Source organism: Sturnira hondurensis, unplaced genomic scaffold, assembly GCF_014824575.4.
Source record: "Sturnira hondurensis isolate 20B ecotype Veracruz unplaced genomic scaffold, ASM1482457v3 Scaffold0018097, whole genome shotgun sequence".
Classification (NCBI taxonomy): Eukaryota; Metazoa; Chordata; class Mammalia; order Chiroptera; family Phyllostomidae; genus Sturnira; species Sturnira hondurensis.
The window spans coordinates 323,149-345,844 of record NW_028090728.1 but is presented as its reverse complement, the minus strand read 5'-3'; the positions used below and the strand labels follow the sequence as shown (position 1 = coordinate 345,844).

The following is a 22,696-nucleotide window of genomic DNA, read 5'->3' as shown; positions in this document are numbered from 1 at the left end:
GCTGGAAAATACACTATGAGTCTGGAAAACTTTTCTGTACCAAAAGTAAGGAAGTGATCGAAAAATTGAGGGGAACACATAAACTCAAGTGAACTTGAATGGGTTCCCATTGGCCAAATGTGGGCATCAAAAGGAGTAACAGGAATGGATAACAACACATAGAATGAAACTAAAATTCTGTAAGTCCATACTGATACTAAAAAATAATTTAGGAAGAGCAGGGAAAAGATAAACCACTTTTTAAATAGAAGAATGCCCATTGATAAAGGTGGAAGGAATGAGAAAAAAGAAAACTACTGTTTTCCTGGTAATAACATATTCAGGCAAGAACTGTCAATACGGACATGTGCCTGTACAGTGCGCAGCCCCAGCAGATGACCGCAACCAAGCGATCGGATCTAACCAACAGCAATGGGGCAGTTTAACACTCCATTCTCACGGGACCCACCAGAGTGGACATGACATTATGCAGTTAGCACTCCAACATTCAACAACCAAAAAAGTTCATCGTGAAACTAATCATGAGGAAACCACCAAACCCACATTAAGGGACTTCCTGTAAAACAATAACCTGGACTCTTCAAAAACATTAATGTCTTGAAAGAGGAACAAAAAGACTAAGGAATTATTCCAAATTAAAGGAAACTAAAGGAATTAAGGACATGTGTGATTTTTTTACTGGAACCTGGATTTTTTTAAAAAGTATAAACATGATTGGGATAATTGGGGACATCTGACCATAAACTGACTGTACTGTTAAAATTCCCGAGTATAATCTAAGTGTGTATATGAGACAGAAAGCAACTATAGCAAAATATGAACAATTTGTATATTTAAGTGAGGAGAATCTGAGGATTCGTTATATTAGTTTTGCAACTTAGAAGCTATAGGTAAAAAAACACTATTTCAGAATGACTCATTCTTTCTGAAACCACAGGCCACATGAGATTAGTCAGATGGATACAAGTATGTGTGTGTTCATATGTATATATATTTTAATAGCAGGGACATTTACAAAATGAATGCAATGTGTGTATACCTATGTATGAATATAAACACATATACATTACTTCATTTGTTTTGTCATTTAAAAAAATGTTCTTGTTGTTAAAAAACTAAGTTATGCCCTGACTGATGTGACTCAGTGGGTTGGGCATCATCGCAGAAACCGTAGGGTCACTGGCTTGATTCCCAGCCAGGGCACATGCCTGGGTTGCGACCAGGTCCCTGGCCGAGGGAGAGCAAGAGGCAAATGATTGATGTTTCTCTCACACATCGATGTTTCTTTCCATCTCTTTCTCCCTCCCTTCTCCTTTCTCTAAAAATAAATAAATACAACCTTTAAAAAAAGTTACTAAAGATTCCTGAAAATGCCAAACTTAGGAGCTATTTTACTCTTCTGTGAGACTGCTGACCTCCCCCTACTAGAATCTCCCTGCTGGTTTTGGCAAAGCCAGTCTGTAGTTTTTCTCCCACCACTCCTTCTCAGTCTCCTGCCGGTTCCACAGTTTCTCCTGTCTAGGCAACGAGCTCATCTGTCCACGGGAGGTCCAGTCTCTTACAGTACACACACACTCTGCACAGACAGACGCGTGTGCACACATATACTGCCGACTCCTAAATATGTCACAGGCTCGTAACTGGACTAAGCACTGGAGATAAAGAGGGAACAACATGAGCCCTGCTTACAATGGAGAAGGGAAGGTGGCCTTAAACAAAGTGCTAATAATTAAGAAAACAGCTTCAAATCTACAGAGAGCTGCAAAGGGATCCTGGGTTCCTTCCAGACACAGTGGAATGAAAATCGGGAAAAGTCATCAGGTAACGAACATTCCAGGCAGCGAGAACAGCATGTGCCAAGGCCGGACCTCAGTATGACCCAAGGATTCAGAGGAGTCCTGAGAAGCCAGAGCAGAGAATCAAAGAAAGGGAGAAGGGACCAAAACCAGTGAGGGAGCTAAAGCCTTACTCTGAGGCATCAGACATGTTAGGTAAAGAAAGGAGGGACACTACTGCTGCCCTGTATATGGGCTAAAAGGAGCAGCATGGTGTAGAGAGACTAGTTAGGAGACTGGCATTCTGGGACCGGGCAGAAGTAGAGACAAAACCACAGAGAGGTGACTGGAGGGTGAGTTCAAGAAGCGCAACTGCCAGAACCTGTTCTGTGATGTCCCCTAATAGAGCTTTATAGTTGTCCACATTTTTTTTTAAAGGCAGCTTTGGCAGAGGTCTTGAAGTCAGCATAGGAAATTGAGATGGCACATACAGAAAGCTGCTTTGGGAAGTTTGCAGGCAGCTGGACTGCAGCAAGACAGGCAGTAAAACCAGAGAAGGTGAGGCTGGGAGAGGTGAAAGGAGCCAAGATCCATTTAACTTGCTAAGGAAAGGGCCTGGCAAGAGGCCAGGAGGAATGAACAGAGCTAGGCTCCGGGCTGGGCTCCAACAAAGTGGGACAGAGAGCTTGGGTACAGAGCCAGGCAGAAGGACTGACCAGCAAACTCCCCAAACTCAAACACCCACTGCATCTCTCAACCTGCAGGTCCCTTAAATGAACCTACACAACACTTGACCAAAGCTCCCCTTGTCTTTGACATAGCACCATGCAGCTGCCCCCAAATCTGGGAGTCACCCTAGACTCTTCCCTCTCCCTCATGCCCAACATCCAACCAAGTCAGCAAGTCCTCTAGGACCTGTGCCCTAGAATCCCATCTTCCAGCCACAGCAAACCATGCAATATGTGTAGCGTCAATACAGACATACTCACCCATCACACAGGCAGACTGGCACTGCAGGCTTCACCACTTGCGGCCCCACCCTGGCTGGCCCTGACCTTGTTCACTGATCATTGGGCCCACCTCAGGTCTCAGGATTCTTTCCTGTCCTGGTCTCTTGGTTGGCTACATGGCTTTACCTGTGGCCCCTGTGCTCCAAATCCCTTAGCTGACATCAGATATCAACCTACCCAGATGCAGACTTTTAGATTTCACATGTCTCAAATATCCCTAGACGTGCCTCCACCACCCCATCCCTGGTCACACTGTCTCCTTCTCACCTGAAGGAGAACCAGGTGCTTCACAGAACCTCATCCCCCAATCCATCCTGCCTGATGTCCATCAGGATGACTGGTTCATAATGCAAACCTGATCATGCCAAACTCTTGATTAAGATCCCACACTGGCCTGCCAGGTTCCACCTAGTTATCACTTTTCAGGAAATCACATTGAAATGACAGTAGAAAAACACAAAAGTAAATAAATGCATACCATCCTAAAAATGGAAGTGGAAGGTGACATCAGTAAACCTGTGGTTTTGGTGACTTTCTAGAAACCAGAAGGCAGACGGGATCATTAGGATGGGACACGAAGCTCTAAATCAGAAACGGAATGGCCAGAGAGGCTCCAGTCTTGCAGACATCAGGTTCCAGAACAGGATTTAGAAGAGGAACATAAATCAAGGGAAAGACAGCCTGTGGACCAACTGTCTGGGCTGCTTTGCCCACGCAGCCACTGTTTCCCCACCTCTCATGGAGCTAGGCATTTACTCCCACCTCCCACCCTCTCCCAGGGCTGAACCGTGCGTGAGTCCTAGTGATGGAGGGTCAGTTGCTCAGGAAGAGGTCATTAGATACACCCTATGCCACACAAAGTAATCTGAATCATGTGAATCCAGAAAAAGGTTTTTCAAAAACTTTAGAAATTTTAACCTTAAATCAATAAAGTAAAATGAATGCTAAGTGTAAAAAAATAGAACAACTAAAGGGAGTCAAGGAACTTTTCCAGAGGAGAATAAAAAGCTGAAGTATTAGAAACTTATATATTAGAGAACACTTAAGAGACAAAGACAACAACTCTAGGAGGGTAAGTATCCGTCTACCTATTAAAAATCCCAGAAGATGCTCTGGCTGGTGTGGCTCAGTGGATTGAGTGATGGCCTGTGAATCAAAGGGTCACCGGTTTGATTCCCAGTCAGGGCACATGCCTGGATTACAGGCTGAGTCCTAAGTGATGTTTCTTGCCCTCTCTCCCTCCCTTCCACTCTCTCTAAAAATAAATAAATAAAATCTGTTTTTAAAAATCACAGAAGGTAAGAATAGAGAAAATGGAGGTAAGGAAATAATCAAGAAAATATTATTTTGTAAAATTTCAGAGCTGAAGACAGACCAAAGTCTTCAGATTGGAAAAGTTCGCCTAGAAGTATCATCCCCAGTGAAGGAGAAAAGTTGAAAGTCAACACGGAGACCCAATTTCATGAAATCTCAGAACATCAAGGAAAAGCCAGGGACCCCAAAGGCTTCCATTGGAGAAATATAAGTTAAAAACAAGAATCAGAAGATGGAGGGGTAGGTAGACACACTGTGCCTCCTCACACAACCAAAAGGACAACAAATTTAAAAACAAAAAACAACCAGAACTGCCAGAAAATCGAACTGTATAGAAGTCTGACAAGCAAGGACTTAAGAAACATTCAGCCCTGGCTGGCGTAGTTCAGTGGACTGAGCGCAGGCCTCTGTAGAAAGGGGTTGCCAGTTGGATTCCTGGTCAGGGCACATGCCTAGGCTGCAGGCCAGGTCCCCAGTAGGGGACACATGAGAGGCAACCACACATTGATGTTTCTCTCCCATCCTTTCTCCTTCCCTTCCCTCTCTCTAAAAATAAATAAATAAAATATTTTTTTTTTAAAAAAGAAGAAACATTCACCCAGACCAGTAGGAGGGGTGGAGATGGGCAGCTGCGTGGAGAGGACTTGTGTCAAGGTGATGGCTGGTGGACCTGGCAAGGCAGATTGTGGACCAGGCAGTCCCACATTCATGTGCAGATAAACCAGGAGAAACAACTGGGGAGCAAGACAGACCTTGCAACCCAGGGTTCCATTGCGGGGGAATAGAGCCTCAAACCTTATTGAAAACACCTGTGGGGGTTGAGGTGGCTGGGGGAGAAACTCCCAGCCTCACAGGAGAGTTCACTGGAGAGACTCACAGGGTCCCAGAATTACACAAACCCACCCACCCAGGAATCAGCACCAGAAGGGCCCAACTTGTGGGGAGCTGGGGGAGGTGACTGGAAACCGGCAGAGAGTGGAGCAAGCAGCACTGTTCCCTTTCAGACCCCTCCCCCACATATGGTGTCACAATGAATTGACATGTATTGCTTGCCCTGGTGAAAACCAAAGGCTCCGACTCTTACTACATAACAGATGCGGCTAGACAAAAAAAATGTCCCAAATGAAAGAACGGATCAAAGCTCCAGGAAAAATATAACTAAGCGACGAAGAGATAGCCAAACTATCAGATGCACAGTTCAAAACTGTGCATCCTGGTTATCAGGATGCTCCAGGAACTCACTGGGTACTGCAACAGCATAAAAACATCTCAGGCAGCAATGAAGGTTGCATTATGTGAAACAAAGAAAATCTACAGGGAACCAACAGTGACGGAAAGGAAAGCAGAACTCAAATCAATGGTTTAGAGCAGAAGGAAGAAACATTCAACCAGAACAGAATGATGAAACAAGAATTCAAAAAAATGAGAGGAGGCTTAGGAACCTCCAGGATATCTTTAAACATTCCAACATCGAATCATAGGGGTGCCAGAAGGAGAAGAGAAAGAGCAAGAAATTAAAAACTTATTTGAAAAAATAATGGAGAACTTCTCCAATATGGCAAAGGAAATACACTTTCAGGAAGTCCAGGAAGCTCAGAGAGTCCCAAAGAAGTTGGACCCAAGGAGAAACACACCAAAGCACATTATAATTACATTAGCCAAGGTTAAAGATAAGGAGAGAATCTTAAAAGCAGCAAGAGAAAAGGAGACAGTTACCAACAAAGGAGTTCCCATTAGACTATCGGCTTTCTCAAAAGAGACCTTGCAGGCAAGAAGGGACTGGAAAGAAGTATTCCAAGTCATGAAAGACAAGGAACTACATCCAAGATTGCTCTATCCAACAAAGCTTTCATTTAGAATGGAAGGGCAGATGGAGTACTTCCCAGCTAAGGTCATGTTAAAGGAGTTCATCATCACCCAGCCCTTATTATATGAAATGTTAGAGACTTATCTAAGAAAAAGAAGATAAAAATATGAACAGTAAAATGACAACAAACTCACAGCTATTAACCACCAAACCTAAAAAAAAAGCAAACAAACAACTAGATCAGGAACAGAATCACAGAAATGGAGAGATCACATAGAGGGTTATCAGTAGGGAAGTGGGTTGGGGAGGGGGAGAGAGGGGGGAAAAGATACAGAGAATAAGTAGCATAGATGGCAGGTAGAAAATAGATGAGGAAGGAGCAGAAGGAAAACGGCAGCGGAGTAGGACAGAGGGGCTCCAGTTCTTGTACCCCTGGGAGGAAATCCTGGCAGATCTACTGAGGAACAGCACAATCAATTCCCCAACCAATAATTCCCCAGCATTTATGAAAATAAGAGACCAGAGATAGTGACGGATCAGACAGCTACAGGTCAGTGGGGGTCTCAGGGATGTGAGTAAGGATGGAGGCAGCCGGGCGGCGCATAACGGCCCTGAGCCGTGGCTGCCGAAGCGGTCAGACCCCAGAGGCTTCTGTCTGCACCCAGCAACAGGGGCGTCAGCCACAGAGGACTCACTGGGAGCCTGGCACCCCTGAGTAAAGTCAAGGGCAGCGGCGGCAGCAGCAGCGGTGGGATGGCAGCCATTGGCCAGCACATAAAGACCTCGGAGCCCGGGCTGCCGCAGTGGTGGGGACCCAGAGGCTTCCGCCTGCGCCCAGAGACAGGGGCGTCTGCCACAGATGACTCATCAGGAGCCTGGCACCTGTGAGTAAAGACAAAAGCGGCAGCAGCAGGGCCGGCTGCCCTTGGCCAGCCCGTAATGCCTCGGAGGCGCCGCTGCCACCGCATTAGGGGTGTAGAGGCTTCCGTCTGCGACCAGTGCCACGGAGGACTCATAGGGAGCCCAGCACCCAGTGGAGCATTGGGCCGGCTGCGGGGTCCTTGGAAGAGCTGGCTCCCTCCCTCACCATCTAGGCAGGGCTGGGTGGCAGAGACCTGTCTGCCTAGGTGTGCAGGGAGGGTGGCAAGGACAGGGGGCCATGTTCAGTTGCGATCTCTGTGGTCACCAGCCCACCAGCCTGCCAGCCCGGGAAATTTGAGAGGAGCATTGTCTTAACCAGTCAGGTTGGGGATTGGGCTGGGCTGAGAGGCACGCTTTCTGGAGAAGTTTTTACTGCAAAGTGGACTGAGGTGTTCTCCTGTGAAGGCAGCTTGACTTGCTTCTCACCCAGCCACAGGACTGGGAAGGACCAGTACCAGATCCCGTGGGACCCAGGCAGCCTGTCGGGTGGCGGGTGCCCGCACCCCAGTCTCGTAGCCTGGCTGGTGGGCAGGTGTGCGCGCGCCTGGGCCTACAACCCAGCCTACAGAGGGGTCCTGCTGAAACCAGAAGAACCGGATCGGACAGTTTGAAACCAACAAGGGAGGAGTTTTTTGTTGTTGTTGTTGTTTGTTTTTGTAACTTTTTTTTTAACTTTTTTTCAGTAATCGTATATTTTTTAAAATTTTTTTGTTGCTGTATCTTTCAGTACTTTGTTCCTCTCCTTTCTTTTTTCCTGTTTCTTTCTTCCTTTCACCCCTAACTTATTGCTTTTTCCTCACTTCTCTTGCCCTTTTTTTGTGTGTTTGTTTGTTGTTTGTTTGTTGCTTTCTATACCACTGTAAATACTTCACAACACATCTCTTGGGTCTTAGCCCACTTTACAGGTTCCTGAATTCTATTACTGTAGTGATTAACTCTACTTGCTCACACACTACACCTATTTACTATTCTTTACTCTCACCTTACCTCAAAATCTGACCATCCGCAACCTCACTGCTTTCTAGATACAACTCACAAGACTTCCCTCCCCAACAAGAGACATCTTTGGTCTATCCTTTCTTAAAAGTGGCAAATTGGGTTGAAGATTACAGTTAACACTATATATAGCCTAAAGATCTTCTATCTCTTCTCTACCAGCTGTGACTGTCAATATCATAAAGTACTCTCCTGCTGTCATAAACCATTTTGCCTCCCCCTCCAAATGATCACACACACACAAAGGAGTAGGTGGAAGCGGAGAACATCAAGATACCTGCAGGAGACTGCACCACTGAATTTCACAGGTATTCTACCACAGAAGTTCACACCATAAACCCAGGGAGTCAGAACAGATCAATTTAAGAAGCTGAGGCTAACAAGAAGAGTCTCATAAGCAATGGGAAGACAAAGAAACAATGCCCAAATGAAAGAAAAGGTGGAAGTCTCAGAAATAATGTCAGATGAAAGAGAGGCAAGTCAGCTATCTGATATTGAATTCAAAGCACTAGTTATCAGGAAATTTAAAGAGCTCACGATGAGCTACCAGAAAGTAGAGGGGAGCTACCAGAAACTAGAGGGGAGCTACAATGAGCTCTCAGCAAACTATATCAACATGAAAAAGGAAATAGAAACTATCAGCAAAGGCCAAGAGGAAATGAAGAATACAATTTCAGAACTGAAGAACACAGTAGAAGGAATGAAAAGCAGGATCAATGAGGCAGAAGATCAGATCAGCGAGTTGGAGGACACAGTAGAAAGAATCTCCCAGAAAGAGCAAGAAAGGGAAAAGAGGCTCAAAAAGAATGAAGAGGGACTAAGAGAAATGCAAGATAATATGAAACGTAATAATATCCGAATAATAGGAATACCAGAAGGAGAAGAAGAAGAACAAGGGATAGAAAACCTATTTGAAAGAGTAATGATGGAAAATTTTCCTAATTTGATGAGAGAAAAAGTTACACGAATCCAGGAATCACAGAGAGTCCCATTCAAGAGGAACCCAAAGAGGCCCACTTCAAGACACATCATCATTAAAATGGCAAAATTTCAAGACAAAGAGAGAATCCTAAAGGCAGCAAGGGAGAAAAAGGAAGTAACATACAAGGGAGCCCCAATAAGGTTAGCTACTGACTTCTCAATGGAAACACTCCAAGCAAGAAGAGAATGGCAAGAAATATTTCAAGTAATGAGAACCAGAGGCCTACAACCAAGGCTACTTTACCCAGCAAGGCTCTCAATCAAGATAGAAGGCCAAATAAAGAGCTTCCAAGACAAAAGAAGTCTAAAAGAATATGCCTCCACCAAACCAGCTCTACAAGAAATACTAAAAGGGCTGCTTTAAGGAAAGGAAGGAAAAGAGAGAGACAGAGAGGAACTGTGGTACAAAAATGGCAATGAATAAGTACCTATCAATAATAACCTTAAATGTAAATGGATTAAATGCTCCAATCAAAAGACATAGAATAGCTGAATGGATAAGAAAGCATGACCCACACATATGCTGCCTACAGGAGACCCACCTCAGGACAAAAGACCATCACAAACTAAAAGTGAAAGGCTGGAAACAAATTTTCCAAGCAAATGGTCAAAAAAAAAGCCGGGGTAGCAATTCTCATATCAGACAAAATAGACTTCAAAAAAAGGGCCATAAAGAGAGACCCAGAAGGTCACTTCATAATACTCAAGGGAAGAATCCACCAAGAACACATTAACATCGTAAATATATATGCACCCACCATAGGAGCACCCAAATATATAGAGAAAATCCTAGAGGACCTCAAGAAAGATATTGACAGCAACACAATTATAGTAGGGTATCCAAGTTCAGGAAACTTTCTTCTAGCTACAGCATAAAATGCAAGTGGTGTTAACCTTGAGAGTGTAAAGTAATGGTACAATATAAATGTGTTGAGTTCATAATTTCTGTAGGTAAAAAACCCACAAGGAACAGTAGTCGCCTTTGATAGGCAATTGTAAAACCAGAGGTAAGAGCTTGGTGGCTGCTTTTACATTTACCCTTTCATATGGCTTCAATTTCTGTACAACAATATGAATTGCCATTTTGAAAGTAAAACCTTGACAAAGTAGGCAGTGTGCTAAAATTAAGATAGAGTTGATAGCAGGAGGTGGAGAGAGGTGGAAGGGATGATAGCAGTATGTTTTCCTCATTTCTCTTGACAGTTAATAGACACTGCCTACAATTGATGGAATTAAAAATGGAGGCTGAAATATGATCTGCAGAAAAAATAAAAATACTGTACAACAAAAACTGGAAAGAGCAGGGTTATGATATGGGCTTGAGTGAGCCTCAATCCTATTACAGGAGGTCAGTGGCAGAAGGTCAGTCAAAAGGTCCTTTTAAAGATGGCCACACACCACATCAAAATTACAACTAAACTACCAAACAAACATCACTCAGAACCACCTGAAATCTGGCTAAACAGAAGTCCTACAAGGAGGGATTTAAAGAAGTAGCCACATCAAGACTGGTAAGAGAGGTAGAGACATAGAATGGGTTGGTCCCACATACACATGGTGGATAAAAATCAGGAGGGAGCCGGGGCTGGGTGGATCAGTTGGTTGGAGCATTGTCTCTTACACCAAAAAGCTGCACGTTCCATTCTAGGTCAGGGCACATACCTAGGTTACAGCTTCAATCTCTGCTTGGGGCATGTATAGGAGACAAATGACTGATGGTTCTCTCTTTCTCTCTCAGTTCAGTAAGCATATCCTTAAGTAAGAATTTAAAAAAATGAGAAGGGATATCTCAGCTGCAGAGATCCCTCACTGAGGAGCAAGGTGTCCCAGGCCCACATCACACCCTGTAGCCCAGGGTTCCAGAGCCAGGAAGAGAAGTCCCCATAAGTTCTGGCTGTAAAAATCAGCAGGGAGTGTGGCTGAGTGAGACAGAGAGCTGCGGGACTCCCTGATAGTTCTTCTTAAAGGGCATGCAAATGGGCTTACCTGGACTCAATTGCTGAGCTCCAGTACTGGTGCAGCAGCTTAAAAAGCACTGGAAACATATGGGGAGGAACAGAAGTGTCTAGCATCAGGGAGAGAGCTGGAAGGCAGCTTTCTGTCAGAAAAAAAGTGCTGCCAGAGGCCATTGTTCCTCTTCTGAGAACCCCTGACTGCACCCCACAGAACCAGCAGGGAGGCACCATATCTGAGACTCTATCAACCTCACTCACACTGTTTGCTCTGCCCTAGTGATTACTTGAGACCCTACCCCACCCAACTTTCAGCCACACCCAGGCTGTTTCCAGTGGCTTTTCCATGTGAATGGCCCGTCTGGCTCATGCTTCAGATTTTCGTAAATCTCTCAAACTAGCAGCCTCTGGCCTAGTGTGCCCCATACCTCTCACTAAGCAACCCCAGGTCCTATGCTAGCAGCAGCCAGCCTTGGTTCACAGCTTAACCCCTCCTGGGCCCCTCCAAGACCAGCACCAGTAGTAGCCATCTGCAGGTTGCTTTGTAGCTCATGCTGGGTGGCTCCAGACAGAACATGGGCAGCGGCTAATCTTGGCTGGCACCTCCCCTGGGAGGTCCCAGAGCTAGTGCACCCAGTGGACAGCTTCAGGCTACATCAAAGCATCACCACCCAACCACCTCCATAAGCAACACAGTCAAGTGGAGGACTCAGAGGTCATCAGAGTCCTGTTGAAGTAAGTCCAGCTATGTGGGGTGGGCCCCTGCACAGCTGATCCTCAATGGTGGTCACAACAAGTCCTTGCAGCTGATCAGTCTGAGAATAAATCTTTCCCACTGACATGCCAACAGCAATCAAGACTCAATGACAACAGGCAGGTGTACACAGCCCACACAGTGGGCACACCCTGAGTGCAATGCTTGGGTAATTGAGGGGGCTGTGTCACTGGATGCCACAAAACACCTACTACATTAGGCTACTCTACATTAAGCTACCTGGGAGACATAGCAGCTGTACTTAATGCATAGAAACAAATACAGGGAGGCTGCCAAAATGAAGAGACAAAGAAACATGTCCCAAATGAAAGAACAGAACAAAACTCCAAAAAAAAAAAGAACTAAGCAAAATGAAAATAAGCAATCTACTAGATACTGAGTTTAAAACACTGGTCATAAGGATGGATGCTCAATGAACTTAGTGAGAATTTTAAGAGCATCAAAAACAAAGAAAAACATCAGAAGTATATGATACACTAACTGAAATGAAGAATAACTTATAGGGAGTCAACAGTACAGTAGACGAAGCAGAGAATCAGATCAGTGATTTGGAATATAAGGAAACAAAAATCACCCAATCAGAAGAGCAAAAAGAAAAGAGAATCCCCCCCAAATGAAAACTGTGTAATGAGCCTCTGGGACAACTTCAAGTGTACCAATGTTTGCATCAGGGGCTGCTGGAAGGAGAAGAGAGAGAGCAAGAAATTGAAAATCTATTTAAAAAACAACAACAGAAAATTTCCCTAACTTGGTGAAGGAAACAGACATACAAGTCCAGGAAGCACAGACTCCCAAACCAGAGGAATCCAAAGAGGCCTATACCAAGATGCATCATAATTAAAATGCCAAAGGTTAAAGCCAAAGAGAGAATCTGAAAAGCAGGAAGAGAAAAGCAGTGTTACTTACAAGGGAGCTCCTATAAGACTCTCAGCTGATTTCTCAAGAGAAACATTGAAGGCTAGAAGGAATTGGCAAGAAACATTCAAAGTGATGAAAAGCAAGGTCCTGCAACCAAGATTACTATATCCAGCAAAGCTAGCATTTAGCATTGAAGGACAGATAAAGAGCTTCCCATACAAGAAAAGCTAAAGGAGTTCATCATCACCAAACCAACATTACAAGGATCTTCTTTAAGAAGGAGAAGCCCTGGCTGGTTTGGATCAGTGGATCGAGTGCCAGCCTACAAAGCAAGAGGTTGCTGATTCAATTCTCAGTCAGAGCACATGCCTGGGTTGTGGGCCAAGTCCCCAGGAGGGGGTGTGAGAGAGGCAACCACAGAATGATGTTTTTCTCCCTCTCTTTCTTTCTCCCTTCCCCTCAAAAAATAAACAAATAAAACCTTTTTTTAAAAAAAGGAGAAAGAAGAAAGAAAATATTAATAAAATGGCAATGAATACATATCTATCAACAATTGAATCTAAAAAAACAAAATTGACAAACAAGCAGAACAGAAACAGACCCATAGCTACAGAAAACATTTTAATGGTTGCCAGATGGGGGTAAGTCAGGGGGGTAGGTGAACAAGGTGAAGGAATTATGGGGTACAAATTGGTAGTTACAGAATAGTCACAGGGATGTATAGTACAGCAGAGGGGATACAGTCAGTAGTAGTATTCTGATAGCTCTGTGTGGTGTCAGGTAGGTGTGGGATTTACCAAGATAATCACTTGGTAAGTCCTGTAATGCCTAATCACTGGGGTGTTCATCTGAAACTCATATAATAATGTATGTCAACTGTAATTGAAAAATAAAAATGATTAATTTGAAAAAATAGAAAAGAAATAAAGACGGCAGCACAAACCCAGGTGCTGCCAGAAAGAGTGACATGGCCCTCAGAAGACATGCCATCAGGAACAGTCTGAGAGAGAACAGTCTGCAGCTGCCTGGTAGCAGGGTGGGTGAGGGGCAGACACAGGAGAGGTCCGCTTTCCAGCCTGTGCCCTTCTGTACTTCTGAATACTTACTTCTGTGCAGACTGAGTGATTTCTGTCAAAACAAAAATAATATAATAATTTTTTAAAAACAAAAAATAAAAAATCTCCTTCACCCTGGCCAGTGTGGTTCAGTTGGTTGGAGTATCGTCCCATAACCGAAGTGTTGTGGGTTCAATTCTTGGTTAGGGAACACACCTAGGTTGTGGGTTTGATCCCCCATCCAGATGTGTGGGAGGCAACCAATCGATGTTTCTCTCTCACATTGATGTTTTCTCTCTCCTTCCCTTTTTCTCCAAAAGTGATGGAAAAAATGTCCTTGAGTGAGGATAAAAATATAAAAGATCTCTTCATGGGCCTACCAGTGCCCTGAGAAGAACACCCATGTTCCTCAGCAAGCATCTGAGCCCTCCTTGACCTGCCTTCTCTCAAACCCTCAGCCACACCAATGGCTGAGGGGCCCAGACTAGCTCTCCTGCTTGGCATCTGTGCATGTGCTCCACCTTAGCTCAAAATGCTCCTGCCTCCCATTTATCCCATATGCAAACTCAGCACCAGCCCCACAGAAAAAGCACTCTCTTCCCTCCAGAAAGCCTCAACTTTCATCTGGTTGAAGAAGGTACATTTGCTATTTACCCTGAAGGTCCTGCTGTCAGTGGCAGTTGTCTCCAGCCTGTCAGCCTCAGAGGTCACAGCTCTTAAAGCCCTGAGGGGAGAAGAGCCCCTATGAAGCCCTGTTCAGGTCAGTCAGGAATCTGCAGCCTCAGGACAGGCTGGACCTCTGTTCCCCTCCCACCCCCCAGGAAGGAGGGTCAGGAGGAGGTCCTCCAAGGTCCCTGCAGCTTAGTCCTGTTCCCAGGATTAAAAATTCTAATGTCCAGAGCAGCTGAGAATACAGTTCCTCATATCTATGCCCATGACTGTGATCCAAAGCTGAGAGATGAAAACGTGCCCGGCAGGGAGGGACCCTGAGGCAGGAGACCTGTGCCTGCTATTAACAAAGGAAGGCAAGCAGATGGCCTGCCACGTGAAAATGTTAACTTTTGTCCCTTTATACATGCTTGTTCTCCAGGTGATCAAAGGCAGCCATTTGTGCCTTTCAGAATTCTCTGGGAACAGTGTTGAGACTGGCCAAGTGCTTCCCAGGCCAGTGCTGCCCCAGGGCGGGCTCAACACAATTCCTACGTACCTGCAGGTGACTTCTGCTGCCCCGAGGGTGGGCTGCTGTGGGCCCCAGTCCCTGGGCTGGTGGACCCTTCTTCTCGACCTTCAGGAAGAGCCCTGTGCTCCTGTCCACAGGCCTGAATGCTCACAGCCCCCACCGTCAACTCCTCCCAGCTGCAGGCTCCCAAGGCTCCTAATGACTGGCCAGCTGCCTGCACTCCACCCCCAGTGACAGAACAGGACCTCTAGAAACTGTCCAGATTGGATTATCCTGGTTCCCCCTCAGATGGTGCTGGAGGGCCCCACTGGCCTGACCAGACTAGACCTTAGATTCTGCCTAGGCATGTGTGTGTCCAGCGGGGAACTAAACTGCTCTCCAGCATGCTGGGACCACTACAGGTTCCCATTAACACAGCCCTGGTCTCAGCCACAGCCTGGCAGCACCTGTGCCTGGTAGTCATGGCTCCAGGTGGGGAGGTAGAGTACAAAGAATGCCATGCTAACTGTGGGGTAAAACAAGAGCAGACTGGCACACAGGCCCCTCCCTCCTCCTGAGTCCCAAGACTTCTCCAGGCCTGAGGGCATGCTCCCTTATGGAGGGGGCAGGCAGCCCCAGGCCTGTGTGGGACAGCTGGGAGTCAGGGCCTATGGGTACCCCCAGCACCTGTGGCCAGTCCCTGGGCCAGCCCTTGCCTGCAGTACCTGCTGCTTTGCTAAATGCCTCTCTGCCCCACTCTCCTCAAGCCTGTGGGAGATCCTTCCAGAAGAGTGTATCCCCTCTTTGCTCCCCTTATTAGACCATCTTTTTCTGACATAATTTCACCAGAGAGCTTTGCCCATTACTGGGATCTGCCATCTTGGATCCTCCCCAAGTCTTTTTCAACATAGTGCTCCCCAACCACTGTCCTAGCTTCCCCACAAAGCCTGACACACTGAAACACACACACTTCACCAGTCACTCATGTATTTATTCAAAATGTGGGTCCCTACCCCAGGCCTGGCGTGGTGCCAAGTATTGGGTCCTTGAACATGACAGAGGCCCTCCCTCACAAAGTCCATACTCTGACTGAAAGGAACCATAACCTAGGAAAGACATAGCTTAACCATAGCCAGTGATAAGGAATCGCGGTGGTGGGAGAACTAAGGAAATACTGAACAAAGACTACAGCTGGTGAAAGAACTTGGACCAGTACAGCTGTGCTTGGTGAGTGAGGTGGGGCGGGGAGCCAGATGTGGTGGACAGGAGGTAGGCCGTTCAGAGCCTGAGGGTCGAGTGGGACATTCAAGTTCTATGCAAGGGTATGATGGGCTTGGACTCATGTTTCACATCTTCCTCTTGGCAGCCGTGGAGAGAACGGTCACAGGGGAGTGTGTGTGTGTGTTGGGGGAGGGGGGGTGCCATGGTGACCCAGCAGGAACTGATCAAGAGCTCCTAAGAGGACATATGTGATGACACCCAAGAAGTGACCGTTAGATTCAACCAAAAAGGGGTCATGGCAGGGGTGACCTGACAGCAATTCAGTGACCCATGGGGGCCACGGAAGGGGAGGCAGTGAAACTGGATGACTTGTCAGAAAAATTTATTGTGGAGAGAAACAAAGGAGGAGCCAGTACGTGGAGAGGGTGTACAGTCGATGCAGCTGATTTAAACATATTCGTGTCGTAATGGTGGTTTCCTGTAACTACTGCAACAGTGCCACAAACTCGGTAGCTTAAAATATCACTTCTCTCAGAGTTCTGGAGGCCAGACTCCCAAAAGGAAGGTGTGGGTGGGGCCCGGCTCCCTGCAGAGGCTCCAGGGGAGAATCTGCCAATCTCGCAGCTGCTGGCAGTAGCCCCAGCCCCCTCCAGTCTCAGCCTCCTTTCTCGCTGCCTGCCCGTGTTGTAACCACGTGATTTCATTCAGGGCCACCAGATAACCCAGGATTAGCTCCTCTACTCAAGATCCATGTAAGGAAACAGTCATTTCTTTCCCAGATAAGACCCCATTCACAGGTTCAGGGACCCCCCTTCAACTCATGACAATGGGAATGACCAGCCCAAGAACAATAACACTGGTGTGGAGAAGGAAGAACCCAAGGAGGAGGTCATTGGAAAAGCAAGGGGGCAGGTAGGACCCAGAGCTGAAAAACTCTCCTAGCTTTACTTCAAAACAACATTAAAGGTGAATTTTATCATATGAGAACAGTAGTTCAAAAAATAAAAACAGGGGGGGAAAACCTTTGAAAAAACACTCAAAATCCCCTGCCATCTCTCACCCCTACATACAGCTCAGTCTGATAAGTGGAAGCTGTGTTTTTACCCAAGACATCACCTCTTGCTGAGAAGTCTTCAGTACCTATCTCAGCCTGGCCATGTGAGACATGAGGAAAAGCAGCTAAGGGCCCTGTCCGGTGTGGCTCTGTGGACTGAGCACCATCCTGCAAGCCAAAAGGTTTGATTCCCAGTCAAGGCACCTGCCTGGGTTGCAGGCCAGGTCCCCCAGTTGAGGATGTGCAAGAGGCAACCAATTGATGTATCTCTCACACACGGATGTTTCTCTCCCTCTTCCTCCCTCCCTCCTCCTCTCTCTGAAAATAAAATAAATATTTTTTTTTAGAAAGAAAAAAAAAGTGCCTAAGGGACCCAGGGGCTGGGTCAGGGTTCCTGGACAAATGCACCCCTTCCAGTCTGTTGGCGACCCAGTCAAGCTCTGGAAAACACCCTCCGCAGCTCGCCAGGAGACTCAGCACTCCGGGCAGGGGGCTGGAGTCCTGGAGCACGGCAGGGAAGGCCGCTGGACTGAGGTGACTCACAACAGCCACCACCCTGTCCCAACTCAGCTGGGAGTGTGTCGTGAAAGGGAGGGACCAGGGACCCGGATTAGATTAGGGAGGAGGAAGGGCTCCTACCAGAAACAGCCGGAGGGTGAAGTGAGCTTTGGAGCAGCTCCTGCAGATGCACTTGTTACAAACACACAACCCCAGCTCCCATAGGAATCTGCACACCTGGCTCTGCAGCATGCACCACCCCATTCCTGCCCAGTCCCCATGGCACCACTTTGGCTGGAACCTCTGCTGGGAATGCCAGGCACCATACAGACTTGAACCCGAGGCAGCAGACCCTTTTCATTTTTAGACAGCTCCCAGTCTGAAGGCCAAGGGCAGTGCCTTGATATGAGCAGACACTTCTCATTTTCAAGTCCAGCTGAAGTCGTCATTTTCATGCCCAGCATCACCTCAGGGCTCCCCTTTCCTCTTGTACTGTCATCTTCCCCTTCTTGGTAAATGCATGGGCAGCTGGGTGGCAGGCAGGGAGGGGCTGCAGGGTCCATGGCCTGGAGCCCTGGGGCACAAATGCCTCCAAGCCCACAGCGGCAGTGAACGAGTGGAGCCCAGGGCCAGTCCAAGGACTGCTTTTCCCCTCAGTGCCTGGACCTTGCCTTTGTTACTGCTTGCTTTACCAAGCAGATGCCTTGGCACTCCCAGCCTGACTCTCACCTGGAGGTCCATGACCCAAGAGGAGCCTTGGAGCCACATCCGAGCTGGGCCCCACCCACCCATGTGAACAAAGTGAAGGGGAACCTCCAGGCTTCATGACCCCAAGAGGGCTCTGAAACCTGGATGGGACCAGAAGTTCCTAGTTAAAGACACTGACACAGGAATCACACACATACCCTACCCTACAAATGGACTCAGTAGGGCCTGGTAGAGCTCTAAATCAGCATTTTAGCCTTCGCACAGGGCCTACAGTCTTCAGAAGCAGGGAGTGAGAAACCACTGAGGGACAATGGCCTTCAAGCCCCGGGAAGGTTCGGGAGGCCTCCGTGTCACTGGTAAAACCTTGAGGGGACAGTGGGTGCTGGGGACTGCTCAGATGCCCAACCTTCCCAGGGCAGGGAGCTGCTGCTGCTTGCACACACCTCTTCTAGACCTCTACACTCATGTGGGCAGGCCAGGAGGGCAGCAGGGGTGGATCAGCCTCAAGGTAGCTCTCCAGTGAGCATTTTGCCCTCTCTACTTACTATCTCCTGCCCTTAGAAAATGCAAAGGAGAAGTTACCAGCCAGTGATTCACATTTCTTTCTCCTTAACACACCCACACCCATTGTTTTCATGTCTCCACCCAGCACAAACCAGGACAAGAACTAACAGATTTAAACTTGGAATTCCTGCTCCACACAGGGGATTCTCCCAGTAACTCCCACTGAGCTGGGGCCTCTTTGGACCCCTGCCAGGGGCAAGCCCTGGGCTTCTATTATACGGGTAACTCAGGGTGGTGCTTGTGACTGCCTGCTGGGTGCAAACAATCCAAAAGGTCACCAAGTAACCACCAGGAGAACCAGGAGGCAGGAAAGGGACCCTGAAAGAGGAGTGTGCCATGCCACCCCAAATCTTGGAAATCCCTGGGGCCTGTCACACCTGATGGGATGCAGGAGGCCTCCTGGTTAGTTGCCAAGGGCAGCAGCACAAGGGCCTGGAAAGGCCCAGGCATGCAGATCAGGCTCACAGCCCAACAAAGCAGGAGCTTCCTGTTCACACTGAGACCAGGACACAACCCACAGGGACAGGCTCAACATGTCTGTCTGCTAAAAAGGCTACTGGGAGTATCCTCCAGGACAGTTCCCTCAAACACATTTCTCTTCCAACCGCCAATTCTCTGGATGCAGGATCTGCTCCTAGAAGTCGCAGTAGGCTTTCTGCCCATGTCCCAACATTGATGCTGCACACATCCCTGCAGGAGGGCCTGAAGGCACAGCAGAACAAGAGTGCCAGCCCTGGATTCAAGTCCTGGCTTAGAGACTCAGTTCTGGGCAAGATTCTAATCTCCCTCACCTACCAGCCAGGTGCAGGGAACAGTGATTCCCTTCTGGAATTACTTGAAAGAATTAAAGGATATAAATTTAATATAAACTGCCCCACAGAGTTGGCACTCAAATTCATTCCTTTCCTTTCTTCCTTGTCCTGTGACAGTTCCCTGTCTCAGCCCCGAATCCAAAGAGATCCCAAGCTCACCCAATTCAGAAATGCCCAAGGGGCCCAGACACCACTGACAGGGCATATATATTCTCAATAAGCCCTGAGGCTCCCAGGCACTCCTGCCCTCCCAGGGCAGCTCAGGCCTTGGGTCAACTAGAGCTGGGCTCCACTCCTCTTGCTAGCTGGCTCCATTCCCTGAACCCTACATTTTCTCAGTGTGGGAGAAAGCCAGAGCCCTTAACTTCTTCAGTTCTGAAATACTGGTGGCCCTCTCCCAGCCTGCTGGGATGGGGTAGTGGGGATAAACAAGGTTATACATCAGCATGAAGGGGAGAAACACTTGTTCAAGTATTTGAACACTTTCTAAAAGTATATGGAAGATGATCTGAGTCACCACTAAGCAGGCAGGGACACATGTTCCAGCATTCTGCAAGGTTAGCTGACATCTTCCTTCCCGCCCAGGGAGGCTTGGGTCTTATTTTGCACCAGGTACATTCTGAAGCTGGGTCGTCTCTAGGGTCCATTCTGATAACACCAAGTCCCAGCGTCCAAAGTTGTCCTGGAAACTACCTAGATAGGCCTCCCGGATTCCCAGCACTCACAGTGCTGCTGCTCTGCCCCACCACTCCTCCCCCACCCCACTGTTGGCCGCGGGTGAGGGGTGTAAGGAAAGAAACAGTTCTCATTGAAAGAAGGATACCATCAGCAAACCTCCGGCTTCTGAGCCTCCACCCGCCCGCGGGGGTGGTGCCTTCCCGGGAGTTTGCAAGACAGGCCCGGCTCCCGGGGAATGCACTGCCCGGTACTCCTACAGTTGTCCCTACGAAGATCCTCTTATAGAGAGGCATGCATCCAGGGGAGTCCAGGCCACCAGAACCCCGCCGAGACCCTGAGAGATTCTGGGTGCACGCGTCTATCGTGAATGGCCAGTGTCTTCCAGGATGGGAACCCAGCTTAGAGCACCCGGCGCTCGTGCCTTGCCCATTACCGACGCCAGGAACCTGGGCCTGGAGCCCGCGGTCGTTGGCGGGGCTTCGATGGGGCTCCAGACCGCCGCGTGCCTCACCTGAGCGGGACACGGATGGCCAGGTACCTGTCGACGGCCACGGCCAAGAGGCTGAAGATGGAACTCTGCGTGAGCACCAGCACGAAGCAGGCGAGGAAGAGGCAGCTGTAGAAATCCGTAGAGATGCCCAAGCTGATGGTGATAGCAAAGGGGATGGCGAATAGCCCCACGGCCACGTCAGCCGCGGCCAGGGACACCAGGAAATAGTTGGTGGGCGTCTGCAGTGCGCTCGACGTGCCCACCGCGGCGCACACCAACACGTTGCCAGCCACCGACAGCGCGGCGATGGCCAGCTCCAGCGCCACGTACAGCGCGTCCTGCGCCTCCAGCCGCATGGCCGGCGGAGTCGCCTACCCGGACCGCGCCGCGCGCGCGGCAACAACGTGGGCTCCGCAGAGCATGGCCGGAGCGCCGGGACCGCGCGTCCTCCGGCCACACGCTAGGCTCGCGCGCTCGGTACCAGACCCAGAGGCGGGACCGCGGAGGGGTGGGGATGCCCATTGGCCGGTGCGCCCGCCCGTCTCGGGTTCGGCGGAGCACCGCCCCCTCCCCGGAGGTGCTGCGGCGACAGCGGCGTCGGCCCCCTGGGTGTCCACGGGTGACAATATCGAACCAAGTCAAGTTTCCCAACTTTCTCTAACGCTCCAATTCGGTGGGTGTGTCCGGAGCTGTTGCGCTGTCTCTCAGCCCGGGCGGCGCGTAGCCCCAGCAGCTCTGGGGACTTAGATCGGACTCTGCGGGGGGTGGGGGGCTGCTCCCACTGTTCTGGCCAGCCCACCGCCGGAGGACCGCCCCAGGACCGTCCCCTAAGCCACTCCACCGCCTGGCAGGGCAGGCAGGGCAGGAACCTGAAGCCACCCCTGTGGACCTCACTGGACCGGCAAGGCTCGCCTTGCTCCCTGGATGAGATGCTGCAGGAGGGGACGGAGAAGCCCAAACTCTCAGGCAGCCAAGGGACACACGCTCGGCACTTCGCGCGAGGACGGCTCTTTGAGGCTGCAGCTCTGCGACCCCGACCCCGCACTCGCGCGCTAACCTCCCAGCACTCACAGTGCTGCTGCTCTGCCCCACCACTCCTCCCCCACCCCACTGTTGGCCGCGGGTGAGGGGTGTAAGGAAAGAAACAGTTCTCATTGAAAGAAGGATACCATCAGCAAAACCTCTAACAGGCCCAGCAGTAATCATCTGTTTCTGTAACAACAAAGGCAGCAAAGTCTCCAAAAAACACTCGCAGTAGAAGACCTAGCTGGGGAGCTTATTATAGGGGATTTTCTCTCTCTCCATTTTCTGTGCGTGTGTATGCATTTACTTCTATAACAGCAAAACTTGATTCTATGTTAAAATATTGGAGAGCCCACAAATTCCATGCCGAGTTTGATATCGTCTTCTCTACCACCCACGTTTCTAAAGCATGTGACAAACTACTATCAGCACATACGTGGTAAACTGGAAACTTGTAGAGATCAAGAGCCTTGTTCATGGGATGGTGAAACAGTTACAGGAGGCTTCCCAGGAAAGTAATTGTTGCCAAGTGGGCTAGACTCGGCAGTGGGGAGGTATTGAGTAGGGAGCCATGCTGGGAGAAGGTAGGGTAAGGAGCTCTCTCAGGGAAAGACTTGCCCAGGACAGCAGAGAAGGGCAGGTGGAACCCAGACTGGTCTCTGAGCTGGGTGGTGAGGGATCTGGCAGTAGTGGCTGTAGAGCCAGCAGAGGGAGAGGAGGTGGCAGGATGGAAGCCAGTGGTTGCAGTGAGTGCTTCCTGCACACTTGCAGCCGGGGACCTGGCCCCAGCTCCATACCTTCCTGAGCCTGGAACCCCCATTTCTCCTTACTAGAGCCCAGCCTCCTCAAGGAAACCTTGTCACCTGAGTAGAAAGGGTCCCCACTGCAAACCTGTGCCCTCCCGGCCTTGTTGTAGCCCCTGAGTTCCACGTGACTGGTGCCCACCTCTGGGCACCTGCCAGCAGAGCCTCCCTCCTCTGTCCTCTCCCCAACCAGCCTCCACTTAGCACAGTGCTCTTGTATTCTCCAAGTTCATGTGCAACAG

General features: G+C 48.7%; 1 protein-coding gene across 2 annotated transcripts in view; it reads right to left on the bottom strand.

Moving 5' to 3' along the window:
* Window positions 1-21,048, bottom strand: part of ADORA2B (adenosine A2b receptor) — a 37,263-nt gene extending 16,215 nt beyond the window's left edge. For both annotated transcript variants that reach the window (XM_037068888.1, XM_037068889.1), the window contains exon 1: window positions 20,650-21,048. In XM_037068888.1, the coding sequence (XP_036924783.1) occupies window positions 20,650-20,984 (335 nt within the window). In that variant the 5' untranslated portion in view covers window positions 20,985-21,048. The remainder of the gene's footprint in view (window positions 1-20,649) is intronic.
* Window positions 21,049-22,696: the final 1,648 nt, after the last annotated feature.